The sequence below is a fragment of the Passer domesticus genome, chromosome 4 (genome assembly GCF_036417665.1).
Source record: "Passer domesticus isolate bPasDom1 chromosome 4, bPasDom1.hap1, whole genome shotgun sequence".
Lineage (NCBI taxonomy): Eukaryota > Metazoa > Chordata > Aves > Passeriformes > Passeridae > Passer > Passer domesticus.
This window is the reverse complement of record NC_087477.1, coordinates 52337636-52356901: the sequence shown is the minus strand read 5'-3', so window position 1 is coordinate 52356901 and position 19266 is coordinate 52337636. Positions and strand designations below refer to the sequence as shown.

At 38.8% G+C, this 19266-nt stretch overlaps 3 protein-coding genes across 14 annotated transcripts in view; 2 read left to right on the top strand and 1 right to left on the bottom strand.

Moving 5' to 3' along the window:
- ACSL1 (acyl-CoA synthetase long chain family member 1) overlaps positions 1-1801 on the top strand; it is a 38444-nt gene extending 36643 nt beyond the window's left edge. For all 4 annotated transcript variants that reach the window (XM_064417887.1, XM_064417888.1, XM_064417885.1 and 1 more), the window contains exon 21: positions 185-1801. In XM_064417887.1, coding sequence (XP_064273957.1) covers positions 185-325 — 141 coding nt within the window. In that variant the 3' untranslated portion in view covers positions 326-1801. The remainder of the gene's footprint in view (positions 1-184) is intronic.
- Positions 1802-3107: 1306 nt separating this feature from the next.
- CENPU (centromere protein U) lies at positions 3108-14508 on the top strand. Of its 3 annotated transcripts, none has more exons than XM_064417879.1 (12): positions 3112-3194; positions 3336-3407; positions 4782-4899; positions 6270-6399; positions 6704-6794; positions 7877-7922; positions 8916-9033; positions 9416-9494; positions 10541-10588; positions 11942-12003; positions 13212-13368; positions 14017-14508. In XM_064417879.1, the coding sequence occupies exons 2-12, from the start codon at positions 3357-3359 to the stop codon at positions 14152-14154; spliced, it is 1038 nt and encodes a 345-aa protein (XP_064273949.1). In that variant the 5' UTR covers positions 3112-3194; positions 3336-3356; the 3' UTR covers positions 14155-14508. The 3 variants fall into 3 exon arrangements, with proteins under 3 accessions (XP_064273948.1, XP_064273949.1, XP_064273950.1); XM_064417880.1 differs by having other exon boundaries at positions 3116-3234; XM_064417878.1 differs by having other exon boundaries at positions 3108-3407.
- PRIMPOL (primase and DNA directed polymerase) overlaps positions 14443-19266 on the bottom strand; it is a 16045-nt gene continuing 11221 nt past the window's right edge. For 6 of the 7 annotated variants that reach the window (XM_064417870.1, XM_064417871.1, XM_064417874.1 and 3 more), the window contains 6 exons: positions 18146-18243; positions 17657-17743; positions 17464-17572; positions 16215-16297; positions 16090-16136; positions 14443-15122 (listed from right to left, as the gene is read on the bottom strand). In XM_064417870.1, the coding sequence (XP_064273940.1) occupies positions 14817-15122; positions 16090-16136; positions 16215-16297; positions 17464-17572; positions 17657-17743; positions 18146-18243 (730 nt within the window). In that variant the 3' untranslated portion in view covers positions 14443-14816. The remainder of the gene's footprint in view (positions 15123-16089; positions 16137-16214; positions 16298-17463; positions 17573-17656; positions 17744-18145; positions 18244-19266) is intronic. The other variant, XM_064417875.1, reaches the window with a different exon arrangement.

The following is a 19266-nucleotide window of genomic DNA, read 5'->3' as shown; positions in this document are numbered from 1 at the left end:
ACCAAATACCTAATTCTTTAAACTTCTCAACACCCATATGATCTGATTCTCCAGAAACATCTTTTTTAATTTGTGTCTGGAAAACTTTTCAAGTGATGGGCTTTGTTAAGATGTCTGGACAAGTTTTTAATAGTCTTGTCTATTTCAAGAAATACATCTTAGCTAGTAACTTTTTATTTTCCAGGTGAAAGACATTGTCCTGCATGCTGAAATGTTTTCTATTGAAAATGGCCTGTTGACACCAACACTGAAGGCAAAGAGACCAGAACTGCGAAAATACTTCCAGTCACAAATAGATGAACTCTATGCTAATGCCAAAATGTAACTGCAAATGGAACGAGGAAAGTGGCATGTCTGTCTACTGTTGGCCTTCGTATCTATATTTTGACTACAGCAAAAATAGGGAAGGAAACTGTGCAATCATTAACTTGTACAAAAATGGGTACTTGCCATAGGAACACTGAAGAAATGGAACACTGCCTTACTGTCAAGTCGTGTTGCATACTGTTTTTATGGTGACCTACAATTTCCAAAAAGAGCCTTAACTATAAATGGTAACTATATGTAAGTTATTTAATATTTCCTTGGTCAAAAATGGGACTCACCTTCACCAAGGAGCTAAGGTTTTATTGCCAGCATGTTTGCTGTCTGCAGTGTGTTTTGCAGTTGTCAATTCCACAAAGGATTTGGCATCTTTGAAAATGCCTCTAAGTATCTTGCATCCTCAGAAAAATTACTTCAGCTGTTAAAAAAAAACCCCACCACCCAACCAATAAAAAACCCAAACCCTTACAGTTTGCATGGCTGGTATCATATCTTTTGTTAGTCCCAATATTAACTGGGGCAAGGCATCTGAGCTGTATCTCCCTTCTACATCTACAGCCAGTTATGGGATGTACTTCTGTAAGGTAGAAGTCAGCACTCCACACAGAGAAGACTGATGAATAGAAGTTCCTCAAGAGTCTGCATATGGTGGTTCTGCACTGTGTGGATGCAGTTCATTCAGCAAGTGTACCTCTGCTGTATTAACATAATTCTGGAGTGGTGCCAGCCCTGCAAATGAGCAGATCCCAACTCTGGCAAGAACACTAGAGACCTAAAAACCAAGTCAGAAGGCTGGGCTATGCTAACAGTCAGGGTAAACATTGCACCTGTACCAGACACTTGTTTCCCTGTAATGAACTTGTATTTTAAATGTTTTATAAAAATGTGCCAGGCCCTCTGTAAGTGGAAGAGCTTCTGACATAACCTGTTTTCTGTACTTTATGTATGAGCCACTGAATAGAAAAATAGGTCAGGTAGAATGTTTTTGCCTGATGGTTTGCAGCAATTGGAATGACTTGTACATGCCAACAGAACTGTGTGTTGGCCCAAGATAGGTATTTGTTCAGGGATAAAAACCTAATTCCCAGATAAAATGCAAAATAATAACTAGTTATTATCTTTTGTTTGAAAAATCAGCAGAAATAAGCCTTATTACAGCATAAGTCTTTTGCTATCCTTAACAGAGTTGGTTTTGCATTAACATTCGTTGCTGTTTTTTGAAAACATGGATATATGTAAAATACAAGCACAACAAGGTTTGCACTAAGATTTGTGTGTGATTGTAATGCACTACTCTGTAGCATAATTTCATATGTGTATACAATTCAGGTACACAAATCCAAGTCAACAGTTAGAGCAGTAGTTTTACATTGAAATTCAAATGTTTGCTTAGTGTTGGCTATTTCTATGTTTTATAAAACCAAAACAATTTTCAAAACCAATGAAGGAAACCAAAATAAATATTTCTGCATTTCAATGCTGTGATGTGTTTGTTTATCCAAGAAAAATGCTGCTGACTAACAAGCCCAGGTGTAATATTCTAACTGCCAAGCTGTACAACTCCACTGCTACAGACATGCTAAACACAGTATAAAGGCTGGTTCTTCACACTTTTGCTTTTGGAAAACACTTATGTTTAAGGTGTTGGCCAATATTTGTTAGAAAAGGATGTTGTTGGATGTAACTTGCTTTTTCAGTACATTACTAAACAAGCAAATATTTACTTTTATTTTTGTCTTTTTCCTGGCAGTTGTGTTCTTACCTCAAATGACTTAAGTGAAAGGTGGAGTTTTCTGAAACTGCCTGGGTGGTAGTGGGCTTCCTTATTCCTGCCCTTGCACCATGTGTTTGGCTTAAATCAGGGGTGTGGTTTGAGACATTTCAGGGATGGAGTTACCAGACCAGGGTAGAGGAAGCACCAACACCTGCACACTATTTAAAGCTCCATGTGAATGTAGATGTCAGTGCAAGATGCTAAGCAAACTTTGGCTCCTACTCACTGTAGAGTTTCTCCTCCTAAGTAATTTTGTATGTTCCTTTATACATTTCTTCCATACTGAAGGAAACTTAAACCCAATTTGTCACTTTATTTAAGAGCATACTGAAATCTGTGTGCATGCTGCTTGGAAAAGCAGGGAAGTGTCACCACGTGCCTCCTACTGGAGCCATCTGAGAGCTGGATGAGAACTGGATCCAAGGTTTATGTTCTTAACATTCCATTGAAGCAGCCTTTCTGGAAAAGCCATCTATCACTACAGAAACAAATTTATGCTCTATTATTTTTGGCTCATGGAGCTAGGTGCTACAGCTAGCAAAATACAAGTCTAAAGAGAGCTTACCACCTCTTAAGCCTAAAGTGTCTATTTCGCTGTTTTAGCTTATTTTGTGGCTAAAGCCAACGAGTGTGTGGGTGCCAGTGTCACCACGGCCAGTGGATAAAGAGGTGTGGCAGTCCGTCCAACCGCCGGGACTTGACAAATTGCTAAATCTCTTAACAATTTAATTGCCAGAAATGCAATTAGAGTAGGCTTTAGCTTGAGAACTTTTTTTTTTTTTTTTTTTTTGCAGAAGGGATCTCTTTCGCTTGCTTTCCCAGATGCACAGCATCAGTTTAGGGAGAAGGGAGGGGAGAAAAAACCCGGGAATTTCTTGTGGTTTATTTTTTGTGTTTAATCAGAGTCATTAACAGAAAGCTAAGGCACTGGCGCTTAGGAGGACTCCGGAACGCCGGACGCCTCCAGCGGAGCGGAGTCCGGCGGCGCGGGCCCGCTTCCCTTTCCGGCCGGCGCCTCCTCCCCTTCCTTCCCAAGGGCGGCGGGAGGCTGCCCTGAGGGGCGGGCCGGCGGGAACGGGGTTTTGCCGCTGTTGAAGTGAGCTGAGCGTAATAGCTTGAAGTTAGAATAGTTTGAAGTAACAAAGATTTCCCGTTCTCTCCCAAGCACCGACACAGAGAAAGCTGAGTTGTATCGGGGACAGTTTTTCACTAACTTCGTCCTCGGTTTTGTATTCAGCAGCGTATACTGAACAGCGAAATGTCCTCAAAGAAGAAAATAAAGAAGACACATAGCAGCTATAAGGTAGAGGTAAGTTCCGCCAGGTAGGGCAGAAATCAAGCAGCCGGTTGTTGCGGTTTTGTGGCGTGTCGGAAGGCGGGCGAGCTGAAGGGAGCCGTGTGGGGGCTGGCGGGGCTCGCTTGCTCTCTTCGGCTGCACTCTGAGGGGACACCTCGTCGTGGGCTCCGCTTCCTCGCCGAGGGCATTGCAGGGGCAGACACTGAGCTCTTCTCTCTGGTGACCACTGAGAGCTCCAAGGGGAGTGGCCTTAAAGGCTGAGGTTGGATATTAGGAGTTCCTCGCCCAGAGGGTGCTTGGACACTGGGCCAGGCTCCCCAGGGAAGTGGTCACAGCACCAAGGCTGACAGAATCCAGGGACTGTTTGGGCAGTGCTCTTAGGCACATGGTGTGACTCTTGGGGTCTGGGCAAGGCCTGGTGGGTCCCTTCCAGGGCAGGATATTCCGTGATTCCGTGTTGTGTTACTGTGCAGTCGGGGCCTTGTCTCCGGAGGTGGATGCTCAGGGGTTAATGCACCGCTTGCTTTGCCCTGGGAGCTGCTGGGGCCGGCTTGAGGTGCTGATGTGGAGTTTTCCTTTTTCCTTTTAGGAGTAGCACAAAATGGACCATTGGCTTTCAAACAGGCAAAGTTTAAAAACAATCTCATACAAGAAGATTTATAGAGAAAGTAGTTGATGTGTATATTTGGTACTATAATAGAAATGCTGGGGCACTGCTAAGCACTGGTAAAATTAAAAAGCTTCAGAGGTCAGTCTTTTCTGGTTATAATGCACCCTACAGGCATACACAGAAATTAGAGAGGAAAGTCACTTATGCACTTTGTGAATGGCTCACAACTCTTTCCACAACTCTTTCATAAACTAGAGTCATTCTTCCTTACCCTTCTGCTTTACAGAAGTGTCTCTGTAATTCTTGATTTATAAATTCCACCTTTTTTTAAAATAAGAAGTTACTCTATAGCTTTTCAGTTTCTTAAGATGCAAGTAATTAAATTGGACAAGGGTGGAAATTTATGTGATATAGAGATGAAAGAAGAAATATTTTAATGCCTGAAAGAAAAAAACTACAGGTCATAGAAACCAGGTTGGGTGTTATAAGATTTCTGTTAGAGTGTTATAAGATTTCTAAGCTTGTATACTTCTATGAGATAAGACAAAGCTTGCAGTAGAATACAGTGTCAAATAGCAGAACATAAACATTTTATACCATCACTTATTATAGGGGGAAAACCCCACAGCCGAGACAAAAACATGCTTTAAATCCTTATGCCAAAGCTTAGGAGTCAATATTCTGGTTAAGTGTATTTCTAGCCAAATATTCTTGACATTTATTGTCACATTTAATCTGTGGTACATTAACTGGCTGTTAATTTTGTACCCATCCAGGAGCACAAAGCCGACTCCAATCTTCGCTGGAAGTCGCTTCCGCTTGAGGAACCGGATGTCTCGAGGATATTGAAGGTAGCAGAAACAAATCAGCTTGAGGAGCTTGATGATTCCTTTGGTTAGTACTGTCTTGAATGTCATTTAATGTATGATTTTCACAACCAACCACATGGACAAAGTACTTCAGGTGCTTACCTAGGAAAAGGTTTTGGTTCTTTGCAAGAGGAGGTAATGGAGAGGAGAGACAGATGGGATTTTGTGTTATTTTCTGTAATTTAGGAAGTAACAGGAATAACGCTGTAGTATGTGCAGACAAAAGTCAATGGAAAAATACTGGCTATTCCACCTGTATAGTCTGAATGGGAGCATTTCACACATCATAATATTGCAGTTGTGTAAGAACTCACAGTTAAAAACCAAAGTTCAATACCTGAACTTATTCTTTATTAAATTACATAAATGATGAAGTGACATTTTTACCATTGTAAGAGTATTCATGGTAGCAGACCTGCACGTTTGCAGGGATGTTTTTCTGCTGCTTTCAGGTGTTACTTAAAGAAATAACATAAAGCCATAGAATTTTTGGTGAAGGATTAAAACCACTTCCCTGCTTTATACTGGACTTGTGTAATGAGGCCTCAGTACACAGGAACAGAATCAATTTAGAGGGCGTAGATGCTCCTCTGTGTGGAGTCCTCTGTTATATCTGTGTATTTTTTTTTAAACAATGTATAATTAGAAGCTGTAGAGAAAATGTTAAGAGCTGTTTCTCAACTGTAATAGTTATTACTCTGGGCAAACTACAGAAATATAAACGTGACTTAGGAGCAGCATTGACAATGAGCTATAAAAAACAATTTAGCAAAAGGGTTGTTTGTAAGGCAAGGCTGCAAAATGAAAAGCTCTTTTCCTTATTTCTGTGGTATGTATTTAGAACACAAAAAGGATGCCAACTGACATGAATGTAAACTAACACAGAAGTTTTGTAGCAGTGTGCTTGAAAAAGAAATTTATACTGTGGAAGGCATGCTAAAACCTAAATTTTTTATTTTGGTAACTGCCTTCAAGAATTCTACATTTAGGAATATTCTGTAGCAGCAGTGATTGCCTTCTCATAACATCCACTAAAGTAGTTTAAAATCTATATTAAAAAAAGAAAGAAAGTAGCAGTTTGAATATGTAGAAAGGTTATGTATGTCATAGCAAAAGAGCCTTGAAATAAACTGTACCAAGTATTTTGCTTGCTCTGTTCCATGTGTACATGCTGGTTTGGGTAAGTAAAGAAATAGCAGGTGGATGGGTACAGAAACTATTAAACCTTTCACTATATATTTTTTCATAATCCTCAGATAATACTTGTAAGAAGAACTTCCTTTTTATTAGTTAGTAAACCACAGCTATTCTAACTAAATGCTTATTGGCTGGCAGTGCCTTTTGCCTTAAAAGATGGGAGCAGTGCTCATACAGTTTCTTCTTTGTTCTTTATAGATCACCCTTTGCACAGTACTGCTGTGGATGCTTATGGAGAGGGACATTCCCAAAACGAGGCGCTCGGTCGTGTTTCAGCATCACAAAGGCAAAATACGGACAGACAGCCTGCTGGGAAGAAAAAAAAATTGTCAGCATTTCATTTCATCTTTAGATTTTTAGATTTAAAGGGAAAAGTGTTCTACTTAAATTATATGTAACAAAGAAAATTATTTTAAAAATATTTGAATTAACATTTTAGTATATTTTTCATATGTTTATTCAAATCTGGTTGAAATCTGAAATTGTCTTGCTATTTAATTCAAGCAAAAACTTTGATAGTACTTGTATGAGACATAGCTGTACAAAATGTTCCCCAAAACACAAGGTTTTGTGTATATGGTTGAACATCATCCTTCCTCAGAGGGTAGTAGTGTATGTTTTTCTTTTCCCAGTAAAAAACCACGTCACTCAAAGCCTTCCAATGGTGATGTTGAGGAATTCAACGCAGCTGATGCTGGAGAGGAACCCCTTAAGGAGAATGTGGTACTGAAAAAGTTTCATGATTATTATCAGTCAATTTAATTTTAGTTTACTTCATGCCATGCCTGCATTAGAGGGTGGGGGGAGAGAAGGACCTTCCATTTCTTTCTTAGTACTTTATTGTATCCAATAAAGTACTGGAGGACTTTAAATAAAGGACTGATTATTTTATCAGTCCTCAGAGTATTCCAGTGAGGTGGCCAAGTGAAATGCTTAAAGCTACAAGTCATCACGTCACCAAGCAATGTAATAGCCAGGTGTTCCTGGATCCTGTAGCCTATTCTCTTGCTGGTTTTTTTATATTCTTTCATTTTTTCAATCATCTTCTTTGCATCTGCAGTGTTCTCAAAGAATGGCATACTAGCTGGAATCCTTTGTATTTGTTTAGTATTGAAGCAGAATGGGTTTATCAGAAACAGAATATGTATAAAATTAATTCTGAATATGTGTTAGAATTAAAAGCCATTCAGTTTTGAATGAGTGTAGTGTAAAATGCTTGTGGCCTGCTTAGCTGCCAGACATACAGCAGGAATCAACTGTCTGCAGGCTCAAGAAAGTAACCTATGATGAAAGAAGCTCTGCAGTAGCTGGAACAAGAGTTTTTTATGTATTGAAACATTGGAATTGTACACTCAATACAGAGTGTTAGTCTTTCATCAGCAGGCTGGATGCATGCAGCACTCTTACACAAGTGCTGTTGTGGTGTCACAAAGCAGTCAAAGTAGAGAAAGGATTGGGACAGAATGTGGCTGAAAAGGAAGGTGAGCAGGCACTGCTGGTCAGAGAAATGTTAATCCTGGTCAGTGACTGTCCTGAACCAAGGGTCCTTAAGCTCCTTAGGATGTCTCCAGCCCTGCTGCATGGCCAGTGCCATTGGCAGCCACTGTCCTGCAGCAGGGTGACTACTGGCTGGGACTGGTGGAACAGGCCAAAAGAAATGTTACTGATGCTTCAGTCAGGAAATGCTTTCTGCATTCTGCCTAATGGTCATCTCTTAGGAGTTCAGATGAGTAAATCTAGGGTTTATTCTGGAAGTTAATCTGCTTTTCGCGTCACAGAAAACTCTAAATATTATTCAATTCCAGGCAAGAGAGGAGCAGCCTTCAGAGGAGAGCCCATCAGATCCTTCTGGTAAAGTACACTTTTCAGAACTCCCATATTGCTTTTCTTCATTCAAGATCAAAGTTTTTCAATGGTTTTCATTTCTGGAATGTAGCAACACAGTGCTTCTAGAAATGGGAAGTTTTAGTTTCAGTTTTGGTATAGACCCCAGTTTGATCCCCATGGTTTGCATCCCTGGACTTGCCTGTTTCACCCCTGAAGGGGTGAAGCCATAGGTGTGCATTCTGTCTCTAAGTCAGCCTGGTTTCCTTTGGAGGGAAGCCTGGAGCTATGTCTGTGAAGCTGCAGGAGGTGTCAGTACATCCCTTGGTCTGGGAGCCTGGAGCAGCAGCTTGGGGCAGAACTTGGAGTGCCCTGACTGCAGTGCAAAGACCTTGAGACAGGGAGCTCCAAGACAGTGGCATTTTTCATTGGGAAGAAACTGTCCCTTGTGTCACCTTGCTTCCTTTGAACAGGACCCCATCATGTTTTACTACTGGATATACACTGGGGAGTGTGTGAAGAAACATAGTTTAACTTTTTGTGGAATTGGTTTATAATGCTATTACAAAGTTTAAAGAAATGTATTTGTGTGTAGTGGGTTTTTGAAGCATGTATGGTATTAATAAAAGAATAACATATATAAGAATGTATATAAATATAAAAGCTTATGATTCTTTGAGTAATGCAAGGTGCAAATTCAGGCTGATAGTTTTTTAACACAAAAAATCACATCTACAGTACACTATGTAGTTTATTACTTACTTTACTGATGTGTTCCTGGGCTTGCTTGAATCAGTAAAGAATAAGAATTAATCCCAGTACTAAGGTGTTCCCAGGTAAATCTATCACAGTTGCACAGGGAAAGACATGAAATAATTAGAATATTCCTCTTCTCAAATTTCTTGTTAAAATACTCATAACTTTTAGATGGTTATTTTGATGGTGGGCACAAGAGTTTTTCTGTTGTTTTACAATGTGTACCAGAATTGTGCAATGCTTATGTTCATTCTGTTGTTCCAGTGGATAGCCCACTTTCTGTACAGGTTTGGTGTCCCAAAGAGCTGAAGAGATCTCCTAGAGATATTACAGAACTGGATGTTGTTCTGGCCGAAGTTGAGAAGATAGCAGCAAATTACAGGTAAATATTCTGCTTTTCCATGACTGGATATTCAAAGTTTTAAAAAGAAATACCTGGGCTTTTGCTAATGGGCTGCCCTTTAAGGGAATCAGTATTGTAAGGTTACATTCTGATGTTAAGGATTATTAAGAATCTATGATACAAATGTTTCTTCACATGTGACCTTGACAGGGTCTCCAGGGATTTGATATTTGTCCAAACATAAACAGCATATCTCAGCTGATATTTTTCAAGGTAGAAATGAAGCTATTGCTAGTATATGAAAGATCTGCAGTTGTCTAGCTGCTTAACTTTGGGTTTTACTTGTTACTCAGATGAAGGGTTTTGGATGAGATTTCACCTTTACTAAACCAAATATGTTTTGTCCCTCTGACTTCTCTAGACAAAGCATAGAATCAAATACTTGCAGAAAGGCTATCAGTGACTTTTCTTCTGCTTTCAAGGATCAGATCACTGATCTTGTAAGTACACCAGAGATAAAATCAGTTTTGTGGTCAAAATACCTATGCTTTTATATTGCCCTTAAGACATTGATTTTACAAGCTGTAAAAGTTTCCAGTCTCTTGTCAGTATAAGCATCATGAAAACACAATTTGTTGTGTGCAGGTTAGGATTGGCTGCCTTGGTGCAGGCTTTCACAAGAATTGCCTCTAGGCACAGCTCTGGGGTCATGCAAGTACTTTGCCAAATTGTCACCTTTTGAGAATAGGGAAACATGCAATAATTCTGAAGTGTTGGTCATATTTAAATCATTATGTAGTAAAACTGGTGAGCTGCATAATTTAAATGAGCATACAGCTATGTCAAACACTGTTTTCAAAGCTCATTGACTAGAGTTTTAAAAGGTGGATTTAATTTTTGTGCTGTCTCAGTGACTTCTTAGTAAGGTCTCTAACATATTCCAGGGAAAATCATCATTTTTGAATTAACATTTTGAACATAACTGTAAGTGTAAGATATTCAAGAACCATCTGGACAATCCTGTGCCATGTGCTCTAGGATGGCCCTGCTTGAGCAGGGAGGTTGGACCAGAAGCCCCACGGTGATCCCTTCCAGCCTGAGCCATCCTGTGATTTATTGGCTGGAAAGATTAAGGTGATTCTCATGGGTAAAATAAACTCAGAGCTGTGCAGGAGTTGTGCCAAGTACAATGGCTAAGTACTAAAGCTATAGTTCTGAGTAGTTCCTTAGAAGTAACAAGTGTTGGAATTACCAGATTTATAATCTATGTAAAGATATAGAAAAATTAAGGTAGGTATTATTATAGGAATTGGTACCAGAAGTATTATTTGCACTAACTCCTTTTGTGCTACAGTTTTCCTCTGGCATGAGGAGAGAGGGAAGAATCAATACACAAAAGGGTGATGTCCCTTTGAACCAGGGTTGCTGGTTTTTTTTTAATAAATAACCAACTTTTTATGTTATTCCTAAGTAATTCTTGCAACAATGTTTTTAGGAGGATAGTGATGAACTCAACTTGTCAACCTGTAATTCTTCTTCTCTGTAGATAGCAGAAGTCCAGGAATTAAAGAATATGAAGAGAAAAAATGCTAAGGTAAATACATATATCTCACTAGATTGTAGAGCATACAGTTGTGGGCATTGAAACATTGATAACTTGACTGAAAGAGACAAAACAATTTACAGAAAGGTGTACTGTACTCAGAATCAACTGCACAAACAGAGGTTAGGGAACTACATGAATTTTTTTGGAAAATATCTGGGTAAATGTGGTGGATTGCAAACTCCAGGTGTATACTGCTATATGGGGTAAAAAGAATGAATGCACATTAGGATGGGTAAGATCTATGCATGTCAATTACTCTTTTGGCTTTTTGTGGTTTGGGGTTTTTTTTGGGTTTTTTTTTTAATGAGTGAGGCCTCTGGAGAGCCAGTTAAATAATGAGAGCTAACCTTAAATGAAACATAAATGAATATAAAATCTAGGAGAGCAGCAAAGATGGCAACCTGTGAGGATAGAATGGGATTGCTTAATTTAAAGAAGGGAAGACTCAGGCAGCTGCATTCCCTAAATAGATGCAGAATTTTTGTTCAGAGGAAGACAGTTCCTCTCTTCATTTATAGCAAGTAGGAATTTGCTGAAAATGCAGTAGGGATGTTGACAGAAGGAGGCACTAGTGTAAGGGCAGAAAAACATTGCACTGGTTTCATCAGGGAGAGGTGAATGCCCTCTAGAAGAGAGATTTAAGAGCAGCTTAGGCACTGTCTGGATTTCTGCCCAAATTAACATCTTCTGCAAAATTTTCAATGGCAAAATAGCTTTAACAAATAGTCAACATAAAGCTTATCCTGGGAGGTAGCAATTAATGTGGCAGTCTTATTGACTTGGGGTGATATGGTAAACTGCTCTGCATGTAAAATGAAAATTGTAATACACAACTAGCATTTACAGCCACTCAGATTTATCCTTAGTTTGCTTCTTAGACATTTGTTTAAAATTAAATTTTTAGTTGCTAAATTTAAATTTATTAAGAGTTTTGGGTGTTACTTTTTTTTTTTAATTGCATGTTATATTAAAGAAAGCTTACTTAGTTATGGCAATCATCCTGAACACACATTCACATTAATTTTCATTTTTAAACCTAAAACCTCCTAGAGTTCATAATGTTTGAAATCAAAATGTCACCAACTCCTTTTGTATGCTTGTAAATCCAGCGTTTCTTAAGAAAAATTTTGGAAGGAGATTAGAGTTTGACATTTTAAACAGCTTTAAATTGTTTCAAATACAGATGTAACATATGGCAGTTCATCAGGTCTGGTATCTTAGGATCTTCCACAATGACAACCAGTGTAAAACCTCAGAGAAATAAAAGGCAATGAAATTTGAGTTGTTTGCCTTTGAAGTTTTAGAAACTGTTTCACAGACTTTGCTCACTGTCTGTTTCAGGCAATAACCAACATCAAAAAGAAAAGGCAGCAACTGGTGCAAGCCAGAGAAGAGCTAATTGGGTATGTTTCTAATGATGCACAATAATAGCCTGAAGAACTTAAAGAGTCTGGTAGTTTGTAACTCGGAAGGGAAAGTAACTTTTTTGTTCTCTCATTTTCTTTTCATGAAGTTACCACTGTCTTGCTTTTTATTTTTACAAAAGCTCATGATAACCTCTCCTTTACATATTTCAGTTGCCTAGGCAGTCATTCTTGCAACTAGTTATTGGGAGGATGTTTTACACCATATGTTCATAGGAAGAACACCAGTGATAGTATTTGAATTGCAAAGGTGCTGGCTCATAAATTACAGAGGTCATACAGAGGATTCTTTGGTTTTGAGGTGGGAGAGTGTATTTCACCCCTGCAGGTGGGCAGGGGTTGCTCTTAGTACAGGATTTATTTCCTTCTCATGTGGCCACATAATTCCCCTTCTCTAACTTGGCATTAATCTTAAGTGTCTTTTAGATACACAGCACAGGAATTGTGTGCTTGGAAGAACCATTAGACTTCCCCAAATCCCTTGGGTTGCTAGTGACAAGCTTTATACTGAAGCTGTATTTAACATACACCCTGTGAGGTAACTCTGTAGGGAACCATGGGCTTGGATCCACAAAAACAGGGTAAAAACCTTTTCTCCACGGCCATGAGAGGTTATTTTCTTTGTAGTACTATGGACAGACTTCTCAGAGAACTATTTGAAGCCCCTGAAAGCTGTCTTCACATTTTGTATGTTGTGTTTAAATCCTTTGATCATTTTAGAAAGTTTTTTTTCCTGCAGCCCTGTTGTATGAAAATCACTGTTGGTGCTCAGTTTTTGGAGTGCTACTTTAATGGATCAAGCACTCCAGGTTATTTAGCAGAGGTGTTGGTAGTTTGTAGATCCTGAATATGCTTCAGCATAAGCACTGAACAACTGAGCTTTGCAGGCAGGGGTGTGCAGAAGCAGAACACCTTGTATTTAAGAAACTACACTTCAAAAATGTAAATGCCTAAGAAAGAGTGGTGACATTGTCAGACTCAAAAGAGAGGTTTGGGTCTTTTTGGTGTATTTGGACTCGTGCCCCTGTTTAAGTACTATGCTTGTCCTGCCTAAGCACTATTCCACAGTAACCTGTGTTATGTATTTCTGACCAGCCTTTTAAGAATTCCTTCAGAGGAAATAGGGTCATAGTTACTCATGCAATAAATATGCAGATGTAAGCATCAAAGTCTGGATCTTTTTTCAGGGCTGAACCACAACTGACACAACTACAAAAAGAATATGCTGAGTTACAGGAAAGGAAATCTTCCTTGAGGCAAACAATTGAATTAATTACTGATTTAAAGGAGATACAGCAAGACTGTTTGGATTATAGAGAAGAAAACCCAAAAGAAAAAGTGGTAGTAAGTACATATTCTGCATGTGTTTCAGTTTTTTAAGTGTTTTTATTTTATGACATTTATTAACATCTCTTAAGTAGCAGTATTATGTTGTCTTTGTGGAAGCAGCTTTAGAATCATTGCTGAACTTTACTGTAGTATCTCACTTGTTTTTTTGGTCTCATATTAGAACTTGAAGTATTTCAGAGAAGTTTCTGCTGCCTTGCTCTCAGTATCCAGGAATTTAAATGACATAGAAATTAAACAGTTACCTTAGTTGTAACTTTTTAATAGAAATTGAAGATTACCAGTAGGCCAGAAGTAATTAATTTTTTGTGTTGTTACTGTTCAAAAGTAGAGAAAGCTCTGGCACTTCCATGTAAGATATTTGATGCTGAGAACAGTGCTGGTATGTCATGTCCAGAGTAACTTCTCATGCAGCTTCAGGACTTGTTCCTGTTGTAGCCAGGACCTGGTGTGGGATTTTCTGTGGACAAGGCTTACACACCTGGCATGTGTAAGGGAAATCCTCAGTTTCAGAAGACACTCTAATTTTGGCTGTTGTTCACTTTTAAATATCATCTTGTGCCACTTTAGAGGAAAAATAAATACTGATACATAAGTGATCTTTCCAAGAGTTAAAAATGTTGCCTTTTATTTCCTTATGAACAGTATGGAACTTCCAGCCTCCCTGCTCTTCTGGTGGAGTCTCAGAGAATTCTAGGAGCAGAAAGGCACTTTGAGAGTATCAATATGAAATTGGAAGAGGCTCTGGCTGCACAAAAAGAGCAGAAATCAAAGAAAAATTAAGTGTCTTTTTAAGACTTTCAGACATGCAGTAGGAACAGTTATTAAGAGTTGTCAGTGCTTAAAGCTTGTTTGATCATTGTTACTCTGTTTTGTTTCAGTGTTTAAAAGAAGTCAACAACTTAGAGATTGTATCTTTTTATTGTCAAATAGTCTCAGAATATCAATGAAAGGAAATAGTGATCCCAGTTAATAAAACTTTTCTGTACTCTGAACAATGCTGGGTGTTAATCTTGTCCTGTTAAAGTAATGTTGAGAGAAATACATTCATAAAGAGAACACAGACTCTGGTTCAACAAAGATGAATAAACAAATCTTTTTATTAAATTTGAATTTGAAATAAATTATTTAATCTCATTTATGGAAATAAAAAGTCTGTTTTGTTGGCTTCTCAATAAAACTTGGACGTACAACTAACAAAACAAAGCGTACAGCAAAGAGCATTAAAAGTGCTAAGCTTGGAGCAGCATCCACAATGATATTTTAGTCCAGCTCTCTTCAGCCCCCACGTGATCTTCCATGATCTCCTCATGCCTGCTGAAGTTCACCCAGGCTCTCCATTCTTCATCTTGCAGCTCTGGAGTGGTGCTTGTGAACCACCCCGCAGGACCCTTCACACCAGCATGTGACACACGAGTGTCATTCACTGCTGGCCAGGCCTGTGCTTAGCTGCCTTCTTTAGTGTAGAGGTCTTCTTTCCTTAAAGCTTCCAAAAGAACTTCATCTGGGATTTCTTCCATGGCATAATTCAGACTGTCACCTGCAGCTTCAGCTAGTTCCACATCTTCAGCAGCTTCTAGGAAACAGGCATCGTCACTTGTGTTTTCCCACTCACTGTCTGACAACAGGAAGTCTTGAGACCAGCTGTTCTCTGGAGATGCTGAGCTTTTTGACAAGTCTGACACATTAGAATGTGGATTTACTTTTCCTTCTTTGTGCCCCCTGTCATCCATTAGCATGGACTCTTCTTCCTTTGAGAAAAAGAACATCACTTATTTCATATGCAAATATTCTTGATACCTTCAATTGCTCTGCAAGTTTGAAGTTTGTGCTGTCACACAGAATGGACACAGCAGAAAGCTGGCCAACACAACAACATTTTCAGCATATTCATATATAGCCACATGAACCTGTGGAAGCCTATTTTAATAGCAGAAATCTGCTGTTTTACTAGCACCCTACAAGTAGCCTGTTGAATCCAGCTTCATAAAATAATACAAGGTTAAGTGTCTGTTCAAAGATACTGTCAAGACCTGAAAATACAGTTAAATGACACTTTCTGAAAACTAATAGCTATTGATGAGCTGCTTGAGTAGAGCACAACATGCCATTCTGCTGTATGATATTTAGAGCTGTATAGTTAAATTTAAAAGTTGAAAAAATACCAATTCTTATTGCCTAAGCAGTGGAAAAACTTGTCTGTTCAGGGCGTAGAGTCTAGGTGCAGGATCAGGTCAGTTTAAATATTCTGCCTGTTTGGGAAACGTGCTGCTTTAGTACACTAAAATGGAGATAAATAAATTTCAGAAATGAGGGTCACTGGCTTACATTTGACTCTGACTGACTCAAGTGCTCCAGAACCAGTTGTGTTTTACCTTGCATGAAGTCAGACATGCACAGCAGAGCTAAACTTGGGCAGTTTTTCTGTTCTGCACCTGGAGTGGCCTTGAGCTTAGACACTGGGAACTGCTGTTCACATCAGAACAGCAAGTCTTTAGTCCCAGGTGAAGTTACACAATCCCAGTAACTCAGCATTGCTGGAGAACTTAAAAATGAATATATGGAGCTACCACACCAGCACAGCTGCTCTGAGAACCTTTTCTATACCACTGCAACAGTGTGTGGAGCTCTCCCAGCAGACTGGGATGTTACTGGGAGTATCCAGGGTCTTCCAGGGCCTCATAAGAACTTAAATATCTCAACAGGACAAAAACATACCTCTTTGAAAAGAGCTGGGAGGCATATCCCAGGTGGCAGTGGAAAACCTAAATCAAATATAAGACATTAATTAAAATTAATTTTCCAAAATGTATTAAGTATAATTGAGATCACAGACTACATACTTTGTGATTTGAAGTTTTGTTCTCTGCAGACAGGATCGTGACACTTTTGATACCAGACTTCATTCTTTAGATCTACCAGAATCCTAAGAATGAAATTATTTAGATTTTTAGTAACAGTACATAAACAAAGTGAATTCATGTGGTAGGAAACTAACACTAAATGAACAGGTTTTGTTTGTCCTCAGCTATGGACATTGCTTTCATACTCTTGGCATACTTACTGCACACTTGTTTTGTACAATTTTTAGTAAACTGCAGGTTTCTTAAGTTTAAAGAAATAAATTTTTAAGACTAACATCTGAAAGTGAAATTTAGTCAATGTCATTACATTAAGCTTGGAAGAGAAAGTCATCAAATTAAGATTACCATACGGGACTTAACTCTAAGATAAGATTTTGTTGCTGCTGCTGTTACAGATAATTTCATTATAAAAACCACATAAAATCACTATTTTCTGTCAACTGATTCGGCCACCCGGCTTTTTCAACTGAGCTTTAGAAACACTAAACTTCAAGCAACTCACTTGAGAAACAGCAAGTTCATCCAGCTGTGGGGTTTTTTGAATATCCCTGTTTCTCAGAAACACATTTCCTTATGTTTCAGTGATTTTAAATGTTACATAAATTATTTCCAAGTTAAAATATTTACACTAATGATATATTGTAATTCTCATATCTAAAAAACAGACTTTCCATCATTTATTTTGCTAAAACTATAGAAAGTCTGAGTCCTTGCAGAGTCACTAGCAAAACTCATCTTGATTCATGTGGCAGGAATTACCATTCTAAAATGGCAGTTCTTAATTATTAAAAGGACAGAGTCATTTTAGTAACGTAAGAATGTAATTTAAGATGCACTGTAAATTAATTCAAAAGCAGTCTGCTTGCTTTCTTATTTTTCAGCTTCCTAGCTGGGAAGTATCAAAACACAGTACTGTGGAATAGCTTTAACATACTCTATGTTAGCATCGCTGGGCCCATATTTTAAATACCATGAAGATTACTTCACAGAATTATTAGAAATAAAAGCCCAGTTATCACAAAGTAAACGTGGAGAGGGGATAAATAGTTTCTTTGCTTTTGTGGGGTTTTTTTTGTAATTAAAAGATTGTATCCCCACAGAGCAAGACAGCAGAAGTTGTAACAGTTGCTGATTCTATCCTTAAGAGTTTTTTTGGCATTTCTAGAGAATAACAGTTGAACAGGAAAATAAATAAAGCTGTTTTAAACTGAATAGTTAAAGAACATACATGATATTGTTACTTTTGTGAGCTCTTCCGATATTTTCACACCAACGGTAACCAGAAATATCATAAATAAGTAGTTCTTTGAGAGAGAAGTAACTCCATTGTCGTATTCCTGAGGAAAATAAATAATTATTTAAATTCTTTCTAACTAGTGCTGCAGAAGACTCATTTGTAAACAGTAAGGTGGTCTCTTTACCTCCTCGTAGCCCATCTTTATTAACCAAAGAACGAACAAAATTATCAATTTCTGGATATGGCGAACCCTGGTAACCTTCCATGGGATCTGTTAAACCAAAGGCCACAAACACACACTGTCAGAGGGTTTGCCACTGTAATGTGCCATTGTAACACACACTTTAGATGGACCACGGGCAGAAAATGTACATGAATCGCATCACACCCTTAAATCAAACCAGAGATAAAGCCACTGTTGCTTTGTTGTAGGTCTTTAAAGTGCCACCCCCAAGGTGCAGAGGGAGCTGGGACAAAGCAAGACAGCTGTGGGTACAGGAGGGAGGGTCAGTGGCATTCAGGTGCTGCAGAGCATCCTTCAGTGCAGATGCACTCTGCCTCCTGCAGAAAGGCAGCTGAAGAAGGGCCCTCCCAGAAATTACCAGGTGTACAAGTCACAAAACATCTACATTAAGAGTATTTTTTTATATGCAGTAGAAAAGGCTTGAGGTACCTCTGCTGCTTCTGGTAGTTTTACTGTTTAAAAAAGCAGACATTTTTCTCTCCTCCTCTGAAAAGCCAGATGACAGAACTTTTAAGTCATCCCTCACTCTAAAGAAAGGGGAGAATACAAAGAAAAGAGTAAGATTCTTACAGCACAACACAGTACAATAAACTCCCTGTACCATCCCACAGGGTGGCACAACATGACACAGCCCTGGGCCCAGGGGTGGGCCAGGAGACTCCAGGGGTCCCTGCCAACCCTGACCAGCCCGTGTGGGGCTGTCACTGTGCACCTTTCCCTGTTCCTGCAGCACTTTCCCTTCTGGCCTTGGCAGTTTCCCTGACCCCCACCCCAGGACAGGGGTTCCTCCCCAACAGCAACATTTGGCTCCTGGCCAGAGTCCCAGGACCCACCCATTTAAGGGCTGCTGGTCCACACTCCTACAGCAGGAGTATATATCCTACACATGTAGTATTTATGCAAATATACCCTTTGTAAGGTTTCTTTTTTTTTCTCTCTCTACAATGAACTGTTTTTCCTTGCCATATTGCTAACTGGAAGCCAGATGATAACAGAAGTCTAAATTCAACACAGCAGAATTTCTCATCTGTATTTATGGTGGATTCAGCTGATGCCTATGATCTGAATACACTGTGTGGTTTACATGTCAGGATTTAAAACCTGAAGTCAGAACAAATACATGTGTTCAGTAAAAATATTAATACTATTTTAACCTTTCTGCTACAGCAATGATTAGAATCTTCTTAAGATAAGGTATGACATATTAGAAGTTCAGATTAGATATAGAACACTTGATTATTGTCTGTACAAGTACCCAGCCTACAGAGGGGTCTGCATCAAATGGGAAATCTGGTATGCAAAAAACCATGGAGAGAAACCCTTTGTAGTTCTTATCCTACTCTGAAAAATATTCCACCTTCTTATATTTAACTGACTAGAAATCTGTTCAGTTTTGCTTCCAGAACTACACAGAATCTGACCAAACTTAATAATAGTTATGTTTTGGTATTTTGAGTATGTATATAGAAATGAGGCACAATTCAGAGGCTGTAACAGATTTGAAGGCAGGTTTAACAAAAGAACAAGACTCCCAAGAAATTTTTTTCTTC